The 20,719-nt window shown below is 38.7% G+C and overlaps 1 protein-coding gene across 1 annotated transcript in view; it reads left to right on the top strand.

Annotated features, from left to right (window-relative positions):
* Positions 1-20,719, top strand: part of NBEA (neurobeachin) — an 827,350-nt gene that overhangs the window by 730,621 nt on the left and 76,010 nt on the right. The window contains exon 43 of the mRNA XM_025215995.1: positions 8,141-8,284. Within this exon, the coding sequence (XP_025071780.1) occupies positions 8,141-8,284 (144 nt within the window). The remainder of the gene's footprint in view (positions 1-8,140; positions 8,285-20,719) is intronic.

A 20,719-nucleotide genomic window follows, 5' to 3' on the forward strand; every position in this document is an offset into this window, starting at 1 on the left:
ACATATGAAACAATTAGGAATCACCTGACATGCTCCCAAGTCGTAAACTGCTCCCCCCCTTTAAACAGGTATTGAGCAATTAACTGCTTAAGTTAAGTTACCCTAAGACCAGGTACACATGCAAAGTAGCTATAGCACCATAAAAAGCTTCAACCAGCTATAGACTTAGACTGCAAAAATATGTACTAACTTTATAGCTGGGAGCCCATGTCAGCTGACTGGGCTCCCAGCCACAGGGCTGCGCCTTGCTCAGCCTGAATCCTCTAAACCCTGGGGATTGAGGCTACCGTAATCCCTAAGGCTTGGGGGTGCATGAAATTCCCAGCCCACACAGGGCTTGGTTCCAGCTGCGTCTCACCCACTGCTGGTACCAAGAGTCCAGCAACTGGCAGGGCTTTTCGGCCTGGCTGTGCCTCATCACAGCTGGGACTGAGACGCTGAGCTATGGGGCTCCCAGTCCTGGTTGTGCCTCATGCGCAGCCAGGACCAAGAGAACCTGCAACTGACAGAGCTCCCACTTTCAGCTCTGCCCCATGAGTTGTGGGGCTCTTAGTTCCAGCTGTGCATGCAGTGAAACCAGGGCTGAGAGTCCCATCAATTGCAAGGTCTCTCGGCCCCAGCTGTACATGGCCCCTGTGACTTGGAGCCCCTTTAGCAAAAAGGACTCCCAGCTGTGGGTGCCTGCTCCTTGCCAGTGCAGGGGAAGCCCAGGATCAGGCTCCCTCTGCACTGGCAATCAGACATGATTGGATCTAAAGTGCGATCCCGCAGTCATGCCTCCTGCCATGTACGTGCAGCATGGCAGGAGGCTCAATTGTGTAGATTGTGCATTAGATCCAATCGCGACTTTACCTGCACACGTAGAGGGGGCCTTTGTGTCTATCCATGCAATTACACGATACTTAGCCACTAAATAAGCAACCTGTCCATGGTTTTGAGCACCTGTAGCTTCTGTTGACTTCAGTTCCGGGCATTCAGCTTATAACAAGTTGCCGTACTTCAAAGTATTGTATATTTTATTAATGTTTTTCATTTTCTGGTTTGCAGTAGAGCCTCATTACAATTAACATTAATATAAAGCCCTTTCATTCTAGATACCTAGTCATTATACATCTGCCTCTAGAATACAAACTCATTGTCTCTGGAGAACAGTTTTATAATGAAGGCATCCCATAATTAGTGTCTCTATAATAATTTTGTTGTGGCCTGGAAAAAATTATGATAAAGGTATTTAGATTTTGTATAAACACCCTGAGATATAAGGTATTAATTTATTTCTCACTCTTTTTATATCATTGTTAACAACACCAAACATCATTTCATGCTATATAATTTTTTATTCAGTTTGTTGTTTGATTGAAAGAGACGAGCTATTTTTCTCCTTACTGCTGTTTTAAAAGATTATCTTATTTTAAAGCCTTTTGAAGTCATCCTGGAATATAAAAATAAAACATCTGTGACAGATCTGTTTTAAACATATTTCATGTTTTAGGATCCAACGAGATCTGGCGGTCTGTGGTATTGGCTTGTTAATTTCTTGATGAATGGGTAGAAAGGCCAAGAAGTGCACTCAGTATGGCACGTCTTCTGAAGATAGATGATCTCAAATAAATTCTATTCCCAATCAGTTTTTGATTTGTTAGGTGTTAAACCATTTCTTCGTAAGGACAGTGTTTACAAGCCTTGTAATGAGACAGCCCTCTGAGACCTTACCTTTTCTTGCTGTAATTTTGATAAATGGAACTCTAATTCATAAAGGATATAGTGATTGAAGGGCAACTTTGGGTCTCATACACTTTCATTTAGATAAATGTTTGGTACAGTACAGAAAAACTGAGGTATACTCAGCAAAGTGATAAATTTATAAGAACAGCCAAACCAAAGCAGTTTACAAAGCAGCACAACTTGCTATATTTCTTTTACATAAATGCATGCATAATATTATAAAAAATATATATTTTAGAAAGATTGATCTGAATTGTTGAGTTCCAGAGTTGCCAAACTAACTTAGTACTTTCTAGTACACCACATTTCTTATGTTAATATGTTGTAGTATTTTTGTAATCAAGTAACTACTAGCAGTGTCACAAGCTAAGTAAAACAGACTAAATTTCAGCCTCCATTTCTGATGCTTGCCCTCAACTTTTCATAGTGCCAGCTGTACTTTTTTTCTGATTGAGAGAAGATAATTGTATATATAAATAATAATTCCAGAGAACTGAAATTAGTTTTATTGGTTATCATAGAAATTACTTACACTGCAGTTATTCTTAGCTAGTGTTTTTGGGTGGTTCCTTTGGAGAAATTCAGTTCTTCCGAAAGGGAAAAGTTTTTAGAGTGCTCACTAGAATCAGGAAAAGTGTGAAAACAGTCTGTGCAAGCTTTCTCCTGCAATGATGCCATTTCATCTTGCCAGTACCAAAGTATTTCAAAGGAGAAACTACTTTTTTAGTCAAATAATGTTACTGTGGTACTAATAACAAATGGATACAGAATTCTAATTTACTAAACAAATAAGATCACTTGTGATCTAAATTAAACTAAATTCCTATATTCCATTTTTCCAAATCCCTTTGTCTCTATTTTTGTAGACTTTTATTTAAAAATGTATCATACTTGGACTGAATATTTAAAGCCTTCAATCTCTTGGTCATTAGTTCAAATTTAAATCATGTCAATATTTATAGTAAGATGTTTCCATATTCCTTTATCAGAATCTTCTGCTTTCCAATGGCAAGGGAGATTGGACCAGCTGATAGGCTCTGGCACCCATCATCCCCTGCATACTTAAGCTCGCCTAGGATTTTTGAACGCTTCCAGCTCCTACCCTATACCCTGTCTACCCTTTATTGTAGCAAATCTTTTTTGATGCTGCAGGTCTGAATACCTGATTTTTTCTCATTGTTTCAGACTGAGATGGGTGTTGTTTTTGTGTTCCTCACAGCTTTGGGGGTTCACTATTGGGTTAACTGCAATAGGATATCAAAGGCTAAGTTTACAAAGTTAAAATGTCGGTTTGTCTCCATTTGTGGCTATTGGTCGGTGCTGGTGAAAGGATAAATTATCTAAAAGAAGACGTTTCATTTTTCATTACCATGATCAGGCACTCACTAATAAGGCTAGTGGTGTTCCTTCCAATAACTGCCAGTGGCATTATTAAGTTTAATAATATCCAGGGGTTTGAACACGCAATAGATTTACGCCTGAAGATATATGGTATATAGTCATGCATTGGTATAACTTACTCAAATCTTGTGTGGAGCTGATCACTTACCCCAGAGAAAATCAGGGGCAAAACTACACCAGAAGACATACCATGTGTCTGCTTCTCTTCCCTGGTAGCCATTTGCTTAGTCCTAACAAGCTATTTCCAATTCTCCAGCAAACCAGTATTTGAAGCATTGTAATAGCACATACTGCAGTATCCCTCCAAGGAGATCTGGCTTGTTGGTTCCAGACACAAGTGTAATTTACACTGGTACAAATCAAGAGAACTGACTCCAATTGAGGGGTCAGAAGGGGAGGACATAGAAGCATCTGATGCATGGTGGCATATCACCAGTATTTATTCAGAAGTTCTGAAGGAGCTTAAACTTGAAATTGTGGATCTGCTGATGTGACCCATCACTGAAATCAGCCTCTATAATGGAGGACAAGAGGGTAGACAAAATAAAACCACTCTTTAAAAATGATTCCAGAGGGGAACCAAGGAAGTACAGAACAATGAACCTAATTTCTCTTCCTGGCAAACTAGGTCAAAATTATAATGGTCTGTCACATTTGTCCTCAGTAAATCTGAACAGGATTTACTGAGGAAGAGTGAGCATGGCTTTTGTAAAGGGAGTTCATACCTCACTAATCTACTCAAGCTCTTCGAGGGCATCAACAAGCAATGAGGATCAGTGGGATCCGGTTGACAGAGCGTACCTGGACTTTCAAAAAGCATTTGACAAAGTCCCGCAACAAAGTATTTAATGAAATTAGGCTGTTGTAGTATGAGAGTCATGGTCCACTTGTAGATCAGTAACTGACTAATGGACAGAAAACAGAGTAGGTATAAATGTTCAGCTCTCACAAAGGAGGGGGATAAACAGTGGAGTCTGTCAAGGGTCTGTGCTGGTATCTGTGCTGTTTAATGCATTTGTAAATTATTGGAAATGGAAAGGAGGAGTTAATAGTGAGGTGACTGCTTTTGCACATAGCACCAAATTCTCCAGGGTGGCAAAAAGCAAAACTAACTGTGAAGATATGCAAAGGGATGTAGCAAAACTGAGAGACTAGGCACTGAATAAGTTCAGTGTTGATAGTGTGAAATGATGCACATGGGAAAGAATAACCTGAGGTGCACATATATAGTGATGGACTCTACATTAACTGTCACTACTCAAAAAAAGAGTTCTTCATATTCTTATGGATAGTTCTCTAGAAATATCAACTATCTGTGGAACATAAGTAAAAAAGACAAAAGGTTAGGAATTTCTAAAAAGAGATGTGAAAACAAAACAGGAAATGGTCATTGACCCTGGACTTCAGAAAAGCAAACTTCAGCTCACTCAGGGAACTGATGGGCAGGATCTCCTGGGAGGCCAGTCTGAGAAGGAAAGGAATCCAGGAAAGCTGGTTGTATTTTAAAGAAACTTTACTGCGGGCGCAGAAGGAAACCATCCCGATGCACAGGAAAGCAAGCAAGTATGGCAGAACACCAGCTTGGCTTAGCAGGGAACTCTTGAGTGAGCTAAAATATAGAAAGGAAGCTTAAAAGAAGTCAAAATTTGGACAAATGGCTAGAGAGGATTATAACGGTATTGTTAGGGCATGCAGGGATAAAATCAGAAAGAACAAAGTGCAATTGGAGTTGCAGCTAGCAAGGGATATGAAAGATAACAAGAAGGGTTTCTATAATTATGTCAGCAGCAAAAGGAAGATGAGGGAAAGTGTCGGTCCCTTATTGAATGGGGGAGGCAACTTTGTGACAGATGATGCAGAAAAGGCTGAAATGCTCAATTCCTTTTTTACCTCAGTCTTCACAGGCAAGGTTGGCTTCCAGACTACTGCACCTGGCAGCACAGTTTGGGGAGGAAGTGAGCAGCCAACAATGGTGAAGGAACAGGTTAGGGATTATTTTGAAAAGCTGGCATTGTACAAGTCCATGGGGTGAGACACGGTGCACCTGAGGGTGTTGAGGGAGTTGGTCAATGTAATTGCAGAGCCATTGGCCATTATCTTTGAAAAATTGTAGTGGTCGGGAGAGGTCCTGAACGATTGGAAAAAGGCAAATATATAGTACCTGTCTTTAAGAAAGGGAAGTAGAAGGATCGAAAGAACTACAGCCTCAGTTCAGTCCTTGGTAATATGGAGCAGGTCCTCAAGAAATCCATTTCTAAGCAGTTGGAGGAGAAGAAATAGACTAGGAACAGTCAGCATGGATTCACCAAGGTTAAGTCTTGCTTGACCAACCTAATTACTTTCTATGATGAGGCGACTGACTCTGTGAATGCAGGAAGAGCAGTGGATGTAATATATCTTGATTTTAGCAAGGCTTTTGATAAGGTCTTTCACAACTTTCTTGCAAGTGAGCTAAAGAAGTCTGGGTTGGATGAAGGGACTTCAGGGCGGATAGAAAACTGGCTAGATCATCCAAGTTAAAAGGTAGTGGGCTTGATGTCTAGTTGGCAGACAGTATCAAGTGAAGTGCCCCCAGGGGTCAGTCGTGGGGCTGGTTTTGTTCAATACCTTCATCAACAACCTGGAAATGGGATGGAGTGCACCCTCAGCAAGTTTGCAGATGACATGATGCTAAGAGGAGTAGTAGATCACTCTGGAATAGGACTAGGATTCAGAGAGACCTATATAAAATGGAAGATTGGACCAAAAGAAATCTCATGAGGTTCAATAAGGACAAGTGCAAAGTCTTGCACTTAGGACAGAACAATCCCATGCACCAGTGCAGGCTGGAGACTGAGTGGCTAAGCAGCAGCTTTGCAGAAAGGGACCCGGGGGGTCACAGTGGACAATAAGCTGAATATGAGCCAACAATGTCCCCTTGTTGCAAAGAAGGCTAATGGCATACTGGGCTGCATTTGTAGGAGCATTGCCAGCAGATCAATGATTCTTCCCCTCTGTTTGGCACTGATGAGGCCACATGTGGAGTACTGTGTCCAGTTTGGGCCTACCGCTACGGAAAGGATGTGGACAAATTGGAGTCCAAAGGAGGGCAACAAAAATAGTAGGGGTGCTGGGGCACATTACTTCTAAGGGAAAGCTGAGGGAACTGGGCTTATTTAGTGTGGAGAAGAGAAGACTAACAGGGGATTTAATAGTAGCCTTCAATTACCGAAAGAGTGGGTCCAAAGCGGATGGAGCTAGACTGCTCTCAGTGGTGGCAGGTGACAGAACAGGGAATAATGCTGTCAAGTTGAAGCAAAGGAAATTTAGGTTAGATCTTAGGAAAAACTTTCTCATGAGGAGGGTAGTGAAGCACTGGAACAGATTACCCAGAGAGGTTGTGTGTGCACTTTCCAGCCTTAGAGGTTTTAAGACCAGGCTAGACAAAGCCTTGGCTGGGATGATCTAGTTGGGGACGGTCTGGCTTTGATCAGGAGATTGAATTAAATGACCTTCCAAGGTCCCTTCTAACCCTGATTTTCTATGATTTTATGATTATGCCAACATATAAATCCATGGTACAACCAAACCTTGAATACTGTATTCAGTTCTGTTCCCCCACCTCCAGAAACATAGAATAGAATGAGAAACAATACAGAGAAATGCAACAGGGATGATGAGGGATATGGAGAGGCTTCTGTACCAGGGAAGACTAAATAGGCTATGACCTATCAGCTTGGAGGAAAAACAGCTAAGGTGTGAGATATAATAAAAGTCTGTGAAATCATGAATGGTGTGGAGAAAATACATCAGGATTTACTATGTGCCGTCTCTCACAATACTAAAACTAGGGGATAAATAATGAAGTTATTTGGTAGTAAGGCTAAACTGAGCAATATGAAGGGGTTTTTTTTCCACACAGCATGTGATTATTTTGTGAACTCATCTCCATACTTTGTTGTGGAGGCTGATAACTTAACCAGGTTCAAAAGAGGATTGGACTACTTAATGTAGAATGGGTCCATCTGTGGATATTTAACATTATACTTAAAATTATAACTTCCAAGTTCAAACCTCTCTAACTGCTGGAAGCTGTAAGAAAAGAGGGGAAAAGAACCGATCATATATAAACCCTGCATAAATACTTTTCCCCTTAGTAAGTGGTACATGGATACACCTGTGATCTGACCCAACATGGCACTTAAGTCCCACTTAAGTGTGCTACATCAATGTTAATGTACTGTGCGTCCTGAATTGAAGTTGAAGGCGTATAAAAATAAATAAGTGCCATACATTCTGCATAATCTCTTACATTATTTTCCTTGAAAAAGTGGGAGATAGTACCAGGTAGCATACTGGCATATGTTAGTGGTGGGGAAAAAAAGACTTGTCTGTCTCCGATTGTGAAAGAATCAGTGTTGATGCTAAAATGTTATTTGAAGGATACCACACTGTGATACTGTTTATAGTTGCCATGCACCATTCTCTCAGACAGTTATTTCAGTATCTTGAAACTTTTTTTGAGAAGGTAATCACTTTTTATAATTTCCTCATCTAACAGTACAGATTAAACGTTATAGTTTTCAGAAGTGTGCCAGAAGGTACCTTTCTTAAGCTGATGTGTTATTCTTCTGAAGAGCGCTTATCAAGGTAGATAAAAATGGATGTGAGCAGAGTTCTTGATAAAATAATTGTTACAGGTCTTGTTGATATCAAGATTTTACTGACTCATTTTATAAATTTAATATTTACATTTTAGTTATTTTTTTTAATCACCCAGAGGTAATTTTCAAAGTTGTTTCAAAAAGGCTGAAAAAGATAATGCACATTCTGTAATGACTGCTAAACTTCTTATAAAATGTTATCTCTGTTTGGAGTGTTCTACTTTTTCAAAATAAAATTTGTTTACAAAACTACACACACACACACACACACACACACACTCTTAAAGACTTTAGGACTGCTGAATCATTGACTATGAATGCTTTATACAAAAAAGTAGATGCTCAAAATCATATTTTTGCTTTTTATTTAGGCACTGAAGAAGATGTAGTAAAGTCAAAGAAAACCTTCCGAAGTCAAGCTGTAGTGAATCAAAATGCAGAAACTGAGCTCATGCTGGAAGGTGATGATGATGCTGTCAGTCTGCTCCAAGAGAAGGAAATTGACAACCTTGCAGGTAATTAATTACATATTTCCTATTAAAGTGTTAACAGCCAAATTTTGTAAAAATCTTAATATTAACCTTTGCAACTAATCTCCTAGGTTCCCGGTTATTTAATGGGCTGCTGGTGGTGTTTATTGTTGCTCTGCAAACAGATTACATATCTACTGGGTTCAATAGGATGCCCTATACTGTGACCTGGCAAAATTGATTAAGCAGTATCTCCTTGTAGAATGCTCTTGAGTTTGTTCACGGAGGTTTAGCAAAGCCTAGGGCATTGCACTGCTGCTTACAGAACTGCTAGGTGATGCACATGGAGGACTACAGCAGTGGAAATGGACACAATGACTATTCCCAGAATTCAATCTTTTGAGAGTCAGTATGTTGTAGTGTGGAGCAACACTTCCGTTCTTCGCAGCCTCTTCTCTCTGAGGAATAAAGGAGGCTGTTGAGAAACTTCAATCTCTCACTTCTTGTAGATTCACCTGTGGTTTCCTTTCTCATTGGAGCTGGGGGTATAAAACTGCTTACTCTGTATTCCATGGTGAGAGGATGGGAAAAGGGATTGCACCTGGCTGCAGATGCGAGCATAAGAATAACTGAACATTACTAATTTTGGGAATGGGACTGTCAAAGTCAACTGAGATCAGATCTCTGATTTATTCAGGGAATTGTGTTCTACTATTTATTGGGCAGTGAAGAACCATGTCATATTATGAAAGAAATCTAAAAGACTGGCACTTGTTAACATGTTGAAGAAGAACTTTTGAGTCATCACTGAGTTTCTACCTATGTTCTTCTTACTCCCATATGTTCTTGTGATGTCACACGCAGGGGAAATTTAAAGTAAAAATGTAGACAATATATGAATAACAAAAACACTAAAAGAAAAATTAGTCTAGGGCTGTGATTCTCAAACACTTTTGGGTTGGCTACCCATTTTTTTATTGTTTTACTATGATTTACCCCTAAAATCCCCTGTGATTGACCGAAAAAAAATGCTTTCTCACAACAATTACACTGTAACCTCTCCAATGACCTAAGGTATATTTCAGACTTGCTTTTCTGTTCCTTCCTTTTTTTTCAAATATATTTTGCCTTTGCAGCTGCTGCTTGCCCATTTCTTCCCCTTGCCTACTCTTTAGAGATATGCGTATCCTAGTTTGAGAAACACTGGTCTAGTGGTTTGAAATTAAATTAAGAAAAAGCCTAACTGATGTTGGGACTAAGCCATAAACATTTTAATCTTCAACAGTCCTATTTGTTTGATTTATTTAAAAATGTATATTTGTGACCATTGCTGGATGTTTTCCTGCCTTACATGGATAACATACTCTAGACAACTACTGTGCTAGTTTAAACTAGATCCCCTTTCTAGGATTTTATAGCAATGAAAAGTCAGTGGCAGTGCTGTCAGGTTCCAAATCATTATCCTGGACATGTACCATAAATAAATATAAAAATATATAGTTATAGTTACATAGTTTCTATGGTTTAAAGGGAAGTTTTTGAAACATTGCTTAAAGCTGTATAGTGATCTGGGGGGGGAAATGTCACCCAGCCTAGAAGCCTTTACAGTCGATTGTAAATTTAAGTTCTTGTATATACTGCATCATGGCAATCAAAGCATGCCCTTTAGTTCTTTTCCTCTATAAGAAAGTGACATTTCCATTGTGAAATCCTATATGTATATACAGAGTACATCTGATCAACAATCACCATATTATTTTTATCTCAAGACTCGTACCACTACAGATTTTACACTTCACCATTACTTTCTGAGATTCAACTGTACATATTAGAACAAATTAACTTCTCACACGCGGGCAGGGTTATTTGCCATAGGAATGTCACTAATTAGCCTGCGTGTTCCCCATCACAAATAGCTCGGCAAGCAAGATAAGTCCACAGTGAAATTTTGAATGTTACAAACGCAGGTCAGTGCCATCTCCTGATAAATGGATCTCATCATCCCCATGGAGTTTGGTTCTATTGTGTAGCATCAGGCAGTGCCTCAGTTGCACTGCTAATGGACATCAACAGTGTCACTATTTCCTGGTTATTCTCCTTTCTGGAACTCTAAAACTTAGCGTGATATATGCTACTACATGTGGGCAGGGTTCTCCAACTGGATTAAATAATGGGGAGATGACATTGTAGTAATAACATGAATGCGTTAAGTGTTACTTACCAACAAAAAAACCCTCCTAGTGTTTTAGTTTTACCTTCTTGCTAGCCCGGATCTTTGAAACTAAGCCTGTCTTGCCTACCTGTAGGGAAGCAACAGCTGAGAAAACAAATATAGTAGTTAATGATCCTATAACATTACTCTTGGGCTCATGCCAGCTCCACAAATCTCTGCAAACCCTGCAACTGGTTTGTTGCATGTCTTTGCACCAAATACCAATAGCTTTTACAATATCACAGCTATGTGATTTCAAACACAAGCCTTGGCAACTGAAATTAAAAAAACCAACTGGTAGCTGTTTTCCTGTTAAAGTCAAGCCACACAACAGCAAACTCCTTATGTTACTTGAAAAAACAGAATGTGGCTGTCTTCCGAAGAGTAAATATGTAAAAATGTCACCTTTTGTACAAACTGTCACCTCCATATACCAACTGCCAGATCTACTTGGCTTTGTGATTAGTTTGGTTTTTTTTGAGGGGGGTGAGGGGGCTGGTTTATGGTTATTTTATATTTTTTTACTCATGTTCATAGAACAACTAAGGTTGACGAGTGAAATGAATTCTTTTTCTCCTCATTATTATGAATAGAGTTAGACAAGGAGTAATCCATCAGAATAATTTTCCAAATGAAATTTAGTTTCCACAAAATCTAAACTTTCTGATTTCACCTGAATTTTTTTAAACTCACTTTACGTGTTCAACTTAAGATCAGCTCAACAAATAACTAAACTAAGTTCCCCTATAAGTGCATTTCCTTACAGGAGGAGTTGTTTGTGCCTTCATTCTCTCCTATTGGCATGACTCCCTGGAGGGCTGAATCTCCAGGAGTAAAATATCAGTTTGCCTCTGACTGGACAACAGGGTGTATCGTAAGACTCTAGTTGTATCATGGTACAGATAGTCTATGGAGCTATGAAATAGGGGGCATTGGGCTCTGGATCATCTACTATGAGGCAAAAATTCAGTTTAAAAAACATAGTTTAATACTGAAGCAATCCAAGGCAAAAATGTCAAATGAAATGTTTCAAAAATTCCAAATTTATATTTTTTTTCATAATTTCCATTCCACAACTTTAATTTCAACTTTTGTTTTTGCTTTAGGACACAAAACAAACATTTATGTGTTGGAATTTTTCACAGGAGCGAGATTTTGAACTTTGCTTAAGTGTAATTATGAAGAGAATTGTTCCAAACATAGGAAGAATTGCTTATTGTGTGTATTATGATAATGCACAGGAGACCCTAATGAGGACCAAGTTGTACTTGAAATTGCACAAAAACTAACAGTTTAATTTAACAGTGTACAATTAACATTAAAAGCAGTGTTCCCAAAGACAGGAAATTAGAAAGTATAATTATAATTACTGATGGTAGAGCAAGGTAGATAAAACCCAGCTTGACTTTCAGATCTCAGGTTAAGTTTGAAGGGTTTGCCATGATAAATTACATTGTAATAATTTTAACAGAGTACTTTTGAACTGGAAGTGTTTGAGATACAGCAATGTGGAATACTGCAATTCTGAAGATGGTTACTCTTCAGAATAGAACCACACTTTGGTCTTTCTATATTCAAAGATATACCAATTGAACTTCTTGAAAACTCAGTTACTTAAATGGGTGTGAGATTGTGTGGGCTCTCTTAAATCAATTCAAATCTAGTTTATACTGATTCAAATTACCTCAAAAAGAATCAAGTTAAACTAAATCAGTATAAACAAGGTTAAAATTGAATTAAGATTGTCCATGTAGGATTTAGCACCCATTTAACTAATTCTATTTAAAATCATGTCTCTACTTAAACTGGTGCAGTTTTCAAATAAACAAGACCTTTAGTTATTAAAAAATATTAACTCAGAAAATATAAATGTTGCTTTGTAAAGTTAAAAATGAAAACCACTAATAAAACTGGAAACAAACAAAAGGCTGATCTTCCAAACATACATGTGACTTCTCTGTAAGAACCTTTCTTTTCAGTGACCCTCTTGCAGATATTTTTTATCAGCCCTAGGGACAAATCAGTGTAAACTGTAGTTTGATAAATTACATGTGGCATGAGGGATTTATTTTTTATGTGAATGTATACTGGATTGTTTTGTTATCAAATAATCCGACTATTACATGAATTGTAACAAGGATTTCTCAATTTGCAACTTCTTTACTTTTTGCATTTTTAATTAATTCTAGTGATGATGTGGAGCTCTAGGTCAGTTGGACCCATCTTTTCTTAATTTGCATAATAGTTTCAGGATTTTATTTGCAGTAATATCGTAAATGACTTACATGGTATGGTCAATTACTGTATCGTTTTAAAATTTATACTTGCCCTAGTATTTACATATTGAAATGTAACATTTTTCTGTTTTGATTTTAGCTCCTTTCCTTCCCAAGCTGTTCACTTCAAGAGGCAAGTCATATGTTTGTGAGAACAAATGATTAAGGTAGTCCAGTCTAGTATAGCAAATTTCTAATATGAAGTTGTAAATCAGTGGTAGCACAACCAAACCAATTGTAGTGGATTTGATAATCTCTAATTCTTCTGTATCCTCTCTAGTATTTTACTTTATTTTTCTGATGCTCCAGTAGGGCCCTCTGCACTTACAATTTCCTTTAGGAGCCTGAAAATTCAAATTTACTAACACTTTATTCTCCTCTTGAGCAGATGATTTCTTCATAATGAAAAATATATTGATGTGTTTCATGATAAACTTGTACTTCCAATATGGAGTACATATTAACTGATAATTAGAGTTGTCTTTACAACCTTTTAACAAACAAAGGTATAAGACTAAATAAGAAACTGGAGAATGATTACATTTTCAGCAAATGAAATGTTGTGAATTCAGGATTTTTAGGAGTAAATTATGCCTGCTACTGCCTGCCAGTAGTTCCCATTGGTTTCAATGAAAGTTGTGTGCATGTGTTGAACAGTGGAATTTCTGAACCTTTTGGAAGATTCTTTATTCCACAAATAGCTGTACTTTTCATCTGCATAATTATGTAGTTGGAGGTACTTTCTTTGAGTGCTTGCTATTAGGACCAGGTAGCTAAAGTGTATCAGGCAATATATATATTCTCTCTCTGGAAAGACATAGAGAACGAATATATACACACACACTAGTCCAGTAAATAGTGTATTGTAATTTATGGACATGGCAGAAAGAAAAGAAATGAAGAGGTGTAGAAAAAGATCATCCTTGCATGGGAGTTAGAGGAATCTGTCTAGGTACTTATATGGCCCTAGACAACAGAAAGAGTGCTTCACAAGTTTTTATGAATTCTCACAAATACTCCGTGAAGATAAAATGGGTTATTCTTCTCATTTTTTTAAGGTAGAAACCTGATCACAAAGTAGTTGAGTTGTTCATGGAAAAAAGCTACTAATTAAGCGCAGAACATTTTAATCCTAATGCAATACTTTATCTACAAAACCATCTTTCCGCCCTGCCAGTAAGGCTTGGGTTGGAGGGAGGAGTCCATCATTAGTATAAAGCAAGAGTCAGTGCTCTGAACTTCACTGATAAAATGTTACTAATAAACAATACTGCTACCTGCTGCTGAAGCAACCGATCTTTGATCCCAGCCAGCATCAGGAAAGGAAGCAATGCAGCCCTCCATCCAGACATCATGGTGGTGTGCTGAATGCATTGACTTCCTGCCCCGTGCTAAGAAGAAGGAAAAAAAAGTTGGGTCTTGGGAATTTGACAGCTTGTAGTTGTAATAATGAGATACAAGACCTTTCATTTCCAGGTCATCCGTTCAAATTCAGGCAAGATTGGTAGAAACCAAAAGTTACCAGCATCTGTTTGGTAGCTTTTGCAAAATAAACTTTTTTTTTTCAGTTCTTTCACATTCACAGCTATCATCATAATACTGAGAAATTTTTAGTGGAAAAATATTTTTAGTATTTATATTTAGAGTAAATTAGAATAGTTTCAAAAGTTCTAATAAGTTAAAACTATGAAACATTCTTCAAAATAAAAATGTAAACCATTTAGCCCTTAAGGGATATTTTCAGTTACAGGTCCTAACAAACATTTCCTTTAAATTCCTGACATGAGTTTGAAGACTGGTATAGACCTAGGTAAAATAATTAGATTCATAAATAGCTACCACCCTATGGAGGTAATCGAAAAAATCACAAAACCCTTCTGATATCAATATTTTGGGGGTAGAAAATTTAGACAGGATAATACTGAATCTGTCTCTTAAATAGATGTAAAATATGTTTTGTGGAGAAAATGCCTGTTTAAATGTATTCCATTATAGTAGTATCTCCTATGGTCATGATACATAACTGGACTTTTTTTATATTTAGTAAGATTGAAGATTACCTGATACATTGTATATACAGTTGTTCTTTTTTTAAAAAAAACATTATTAAGAGTGGTAAGACACCTTTTAATTTTTTCCTATTTCATTACCAGCTCACCCTGGCCACTATATATTACATCTCTTCATGCATTCCTTTGTAGTTAGGCAATTAATGGATTTTTCAATTTTGTAGCCAAAGAAGAAAAATGAATTTGGTCCTAGTCAAACTGAAACAGAAATTTTCTAGGTGTTTTGTTGAAACCCAGAAATGTATTAAGGGGTTACCTGAAATGTTTGGATTGACTTGAAATGCAGTGCTTTGTTTTGTTTGGGAGTTATATATCCTTCTTTTTAAACAAAATAACCTTTTTTTCCCAATACCAGTCAATTTTTAAACATGTTTGGAAATGAGAAGTAAAAAATTTCATTTTTTAAAATGTTGAAATGTTTTCCTGCATTTTTTCAGATGTACTATTCAGTAGTCCTCCAAAATCCATCTGTCCATGAATTTACTATTTGTTGGAGGGGAAAATGGCCAACTCTATTCCTTACAAATTAATATTCCAGAGTTTTCCTTGTCCCTCTCTTTATTATAGAGGAACATAGCCACACTAGTCTTGTGCTTACAAATAAGGATAGTTTACTGAATCAGATTTCTGGTATGTAATTATTATATATTCAGAGTTGTATCATTAGGCCATTGTATTAGGAAGAAAATGTTTGTATGAGTTCAGTTTAAAACATAAATTCAGGCATCCCTTGGGGGGGAATTATTTTGGTTGTGGACACAGCTACATTTGGGGCCTTTCAGAGGGGGGAGGCCTCAAAAGGGCAACAACTTTTGAAGGGCAAAAAGATTCAAATGTAGCAAAACCCCTCCAACTGAATCCTAATGAAGAAGTGTTAATGTTGGAGTGATATTGCTACATTCGAATCTTTCTCAGCTCCTTCACAGAACAATTAGATCAAAATATCTGTTGCCCTTTTGAAAGCTTCCCCTTTTGAAAGAACTCCACTGTACTCTCTTGTCTCTTCCTCTGTACTTCTGTGATATATTTGTTTCAATCATGGAAAATGTAAAGGAATGGTTTCAGCAACATCCTATTTTTAGATATTATGTAGTGTAATCAATTTGGTTTCACACTGATATCCAAAATTCAGTATTTATAGGATAGCTGTCTTACATGAATGAGCTCCCGAGAAAAATTTTAAAGAGTTCCTCCCCCATCTTACCATGTCAGTCTTCTCTTTCATTCCACTCCTAAAATTGTGTATTTCTATCCATGAGTTTTGGCTAGTGAAGTCCCTGTTGCCGAGGGGCAAAGTAGTTGTTTTTCATAGCTTAAATTAGTAGTTGGATTTCTTAGTCTTCTTTCCTTTCCCAGTGGCAAATTTGTTGCTTCAGAATTTTTATTGGGTGCTGACAGCCTTTTTCATGTCCTTTTTGCTCAAACCCCCATGTCAGTCTCACGGGAGCAAATCACTCATGACCGTCCATCCTGGAGGTCATCAGTCCAGAGCAGAGCACTGCCCTTCTAACAGCGGCTCATGGCAGAGGCAGTGAGGAAGTGCGTGGCCAGGAAAAAGAGGATCTCTCATGTCCAGTCCTGGTCACTGTCCTGCCCCTGCTGCAGCAGATTGTTCAGGGCAAAGATTGGGTTTATAAATCACCTGCATACCTGTGTGACCTAGCCTCAGCCCACAGCCCCCGCCCCCCCACACACACACACACCCTCTCCTCTCTCTTGTTTCTCCTTTTTCCCCTTTTTTCTCCCTTTCTCTTTTCTTCCCTTTTTTTCCCCCTTCCTTTCTCTCTTCTTCCTCCATCTTCCGCCCCCACCCCTTCCCACCGCTGGATGCAGTCATCTTTGCTTGCAAAGGATGAACAGCCTATTCAGTTTACTAGGGAACACCATTCTTGCCTTGTGTGGATTGGGTGCATTGCTGTTTAATATTGCCTTTGCAATGAGCAAGTAAGCATGAACCTAACAGGTCTCCTAAGGCTTGCTTCCCCCCAGGGCTTATCATGTCCATGCATTATTTAGACCCTGTTCACATTTTTTAGCTCGTACCATGCAATCTGATCCATGCAGGTAGATCCCTATTTTTCTGTGGAAATCAAGTGCTTTAGCTGGGGGGTTGCGCAGGCCTACAAATCTTCTTCCACTGAATAGTTTGCAGGACTGAGATTTAAAACTGAAATTCTGTTAGCATCAACTATAAAAACAAAAGTGAAATCTGTTCAGTTTCTCTGGTCACTATGGATGGTTTGGTTTGGTTTGGTTTGGGGATTTTTCTCCTCAATGCTGTATTATAAAAACTAATCAGAAGTGTCAGTAGCATAGTTTGACTACCATTGGTCTCAGTCCCCACCATTCCAAGAAATTCTTAAAGTGGCAGCTGTACTAAAAAACAGGTGCAGTCAGCCTTACTGAGAATCTCTCATTGGCAGTCAAGAAGGGGAAATTCAATTTAAAATTGGTTTGAAATAATTGAAAAACTGCCCATCCTCTCTGAGCATGTTTCCACTGTCATTTCCTTTCTCCAGAACCTAAAGAGAAAGGCTCTAAAGAAATAAGAGCCTTGTAGCATGTCCAGAAGGTCTGGCTTTTCCAAACTGGTGGAAGGGGGGGAGGGGGGAGGAGAGTGAATGACACTCTTGGTTCAGAGATGATCCCTTTTATTAGCCCAACTAAGAAATCACAAAAAAAAAAAAAATCTTTTTCTGCAAGCTTTCAGGATCACATGCGATTTCTTAGTTGGGCTAATAAAAGGTACAATCTCAGAACCAAGAGTTCTAGAGTTTTGCATTTCTTTTTGTCTCAGACCAACACAGCTACCAAATACATACCAGGAATGAATTCCTGAATTCTCACTTCCCCTTATTTCAAATCAGTGAGGCTTCATTGACATGACAAGGGATACAAATGTTGCCAAAGACTAAGCCAAAGAGACCTCTGTGAAGCAGCTCTATCAGATCAGAAGTAGGTACAGCAACAAAAGAGAGCTCAGACTGTATTTGGGGTTTGGTCCCTTGTCTCACTCCGTTGTTTCAGTCACTGTCAGATCCAGTCGGCAGGTTGCTAGGTAGCCCTCTGCTAGCTGTGCTTTTCCTTTTTCTTATGAGATGCCTTATTGTTCTGCACTGAGAGCTGTAGTCATACCAGAGACACACTGGCTTTGAAATAGGCATGTTCCAGATCATTTGAGGTTTCACAGGTCAAAAGCAAACCTGTAAACTCCACCTGGAAGCCAATAAGCAGCCAGTGTAGATCACAAGTATTGGTCTAATACATTCACAGCAGGACGGCCACTTAACAAGCAAGTTGTCCTGTTCTTAACCAGCCTTAGCTGCTCAATAGTTTTAAGGTGTAGCCTCATGTGGAGCACGTTTTATTAATCTAATTTCGAGGTGTCAAATGTGTACGTCGAGGTAGTGAAGTCCAGCTCTTAAACAGTTGCAAGCTCTTGGCCAGATGTAAATGATTAAGGACAGTCATGGTCATGCTGATACCTGCTCATCTGGCAGCAGCTGAGACAGGATCTACTATGTCCCCGAGCCAGGATAAGCCCATGTGATCAGTTCAAGGCGTTAGCACAATGCGAGGACACAGTTCAACTCTTCTTGCAGGCTGCAAAATGGAGCCACGCTTTAACTGCCCCAAGGGACAAACCCTACTGCAACTGCAGCTATTAAAATGGTTCATATTGTTCTGTAGATAGACCAGGAGATGTTTCACTGGGGCAGGAGAGAGGAAAGTAACCTGCCTGAAGTGTGGGTGGCACAAGAGGAGCTTCATCCTGCACCCTCGAATCACTGGAGTTTTTTTTGTATTGACTTGGGTAGGAGTAGGATGAAGGTCTGTAGCATGGATTTTTTCCACCCTATTTTGAACACGGCAGACAGGAGCATTCTCCCTTTGAACACTGTAAAACACAACTGTTTTAGAATAAGACCGCCAATCCTATAAATGTCTCTTTAAGCATCGCACAGCAGATACATAATTCAGGCAAAAATCTGACCCCGGATGTGCATGTGTGGATCTCATTGAAATGCAAGCCACATTTGTACAAGTGAATAGTAGATTTTGTCCCAGGGGTGTTTTAAAGCGACACTATAAACGTATTTTTCATAATTTTTGGGGGGGGGAAGTATTTACTTTTTACTTCATTAACCACAACAGTATTTAAACTGTTTCTTTTTTACATTTATGTTTTTCTTTAATGCAAGCACATTTGTTTGTTGTTATGGCACTGCTCATGAGAACGGAGCTTCTGGAAATGGTTAGTTGTCACGTTTGGGAAAAGCTTTGAAGCAGTTCTTTATTATTTTTAGGGCACAAATTTTGCAAAACACACACACACACACACACACACACACACACACACACACACACACACACACACACACAACGTGGATTGAATGTTAGGATTTTGGCCTGCCCACTTTGAAAGAGCCCATTCACATTGAAAGATGAGGGGAAAAGAACATATCACTTCCCTCACACTCACTAGGAAACATGATTTGAACAAGCAACCCCAAAAGTCGTGGGCTAGACCTTTGTACAAGTGATGGGTTGGAGGTTTGTTTAGCATGTTACTAGTGAAGGAGCGGTGGGAGAGGAAAGCATGGCTGTCCAAGTATAGCAGCTGAGGTTTTTTGCTATCAACAAGTTGGTCCGAATTGCTGCACATAGTGAAACCTGGCAGTAACAATGTGCGATGGGTGTTGAATACATCTTTGCCTAGAAATGCCTTTAGTTCTTTTTTAGGATTTTCACTGAGCTCATGTCCATTTCCACTAGATGTGAGAATACAAAAGGTGTCACTACACTGGTGTGAAGATATTTCATGGGTTTTTTTAACTGAAGATTTTTTTCTCAGACTACTTCTTTTGGTCAGATATATAATGGTGATAGGAAAAATGATGGCCACATTTTCTAAATTCTGCATATTAGAAACGTATATTTTTTTTCTTCTGCAGCAATATGTACATTATGCTTTTTAAAAAAAATACTTTTCAGTATTTCTCTTTACTCCGAATCCTTTTGCCTGTTTTTCTTTTCTTTTTCCTAGTCTTGCCTACAAGCTGTTTCTGCTTGTTTCTTCATTATGTGATTAATAGTTGGGTTTTGTGTTACTTTTTATGTTTAAAATGTTTCCATGCACGTTTTAAAACAGTCCTTTCAAAGTGTAAACCCGTTTCAGATGCACTTGGTTTTAGAGTCATTAAACTATTTTAAGTTGTGGTATTAATTTCAGTTGGCTTTCTAGTTCATTCCAGCTGTGCTATAAATTATTACGATTATTATAAATTATTAGTAGTACGCTGGACATTTCAGTTCAGTGCCTGAGGGGCGTGTATCAGATTTAGGCTTATAGGATCTATTTAAATGGTGAGCCCGTAGATGAGACTGTTACAGCTTCAGCTAAAATCCATGCCCTTTTAGTTGCTATGTTTCCGCTGAACGCAATTTTTTAATCCCACATCGATTTTTATTTCAAAATAGCACAATCGACTTCAAGCTTATAAAACGCAGCTCCGTTGTGATATCAAACTGGTTTATCTTATTACTATCTCTGTAGCATGTCAGGTCATCAAACGACATCGGCACCCACCCATTCTACACGTGAATTCATTTTTGTGTTGAAAATTTAGTTTTGCGTAATCTGCCCACATAGCGTTTCTCTTAGCCGCTGCTTTAATTTCCCAAAAGATTCTTGTTGAGGTCAACACAGTAAGACTGTAAAAATGTAGATTTCCACAATCCAGAGGTACCCTAAAAATACACGTCCGCCGGGGGATCCCCGTGTAATAGTCGCTGCAGTGTCCGCTCCCGCCCCAGACGTGACTCCTCTGCAGAGGTGACAAGCACAGGACCCCTCCGAGCAGTCGTGAGAGTTTGGAGATGGTGCAGCTGACCCGGGGCGGTGCTGGCGGGGGGGGTCAGC

Source organism: Alligator sinensis, unplaced genomic scaffold, assembly GCF_000455745.1.
Source record: "Alligator sinensis unplaced genomic scaffold, ASM45574v1 scaffold1014_1, whole genome shotgun sequence".
NCBI lineage: Eukaryota > Metazoa > Chordata > Crocodylia > Alligatoridae > Alligator > Alligator sinensis.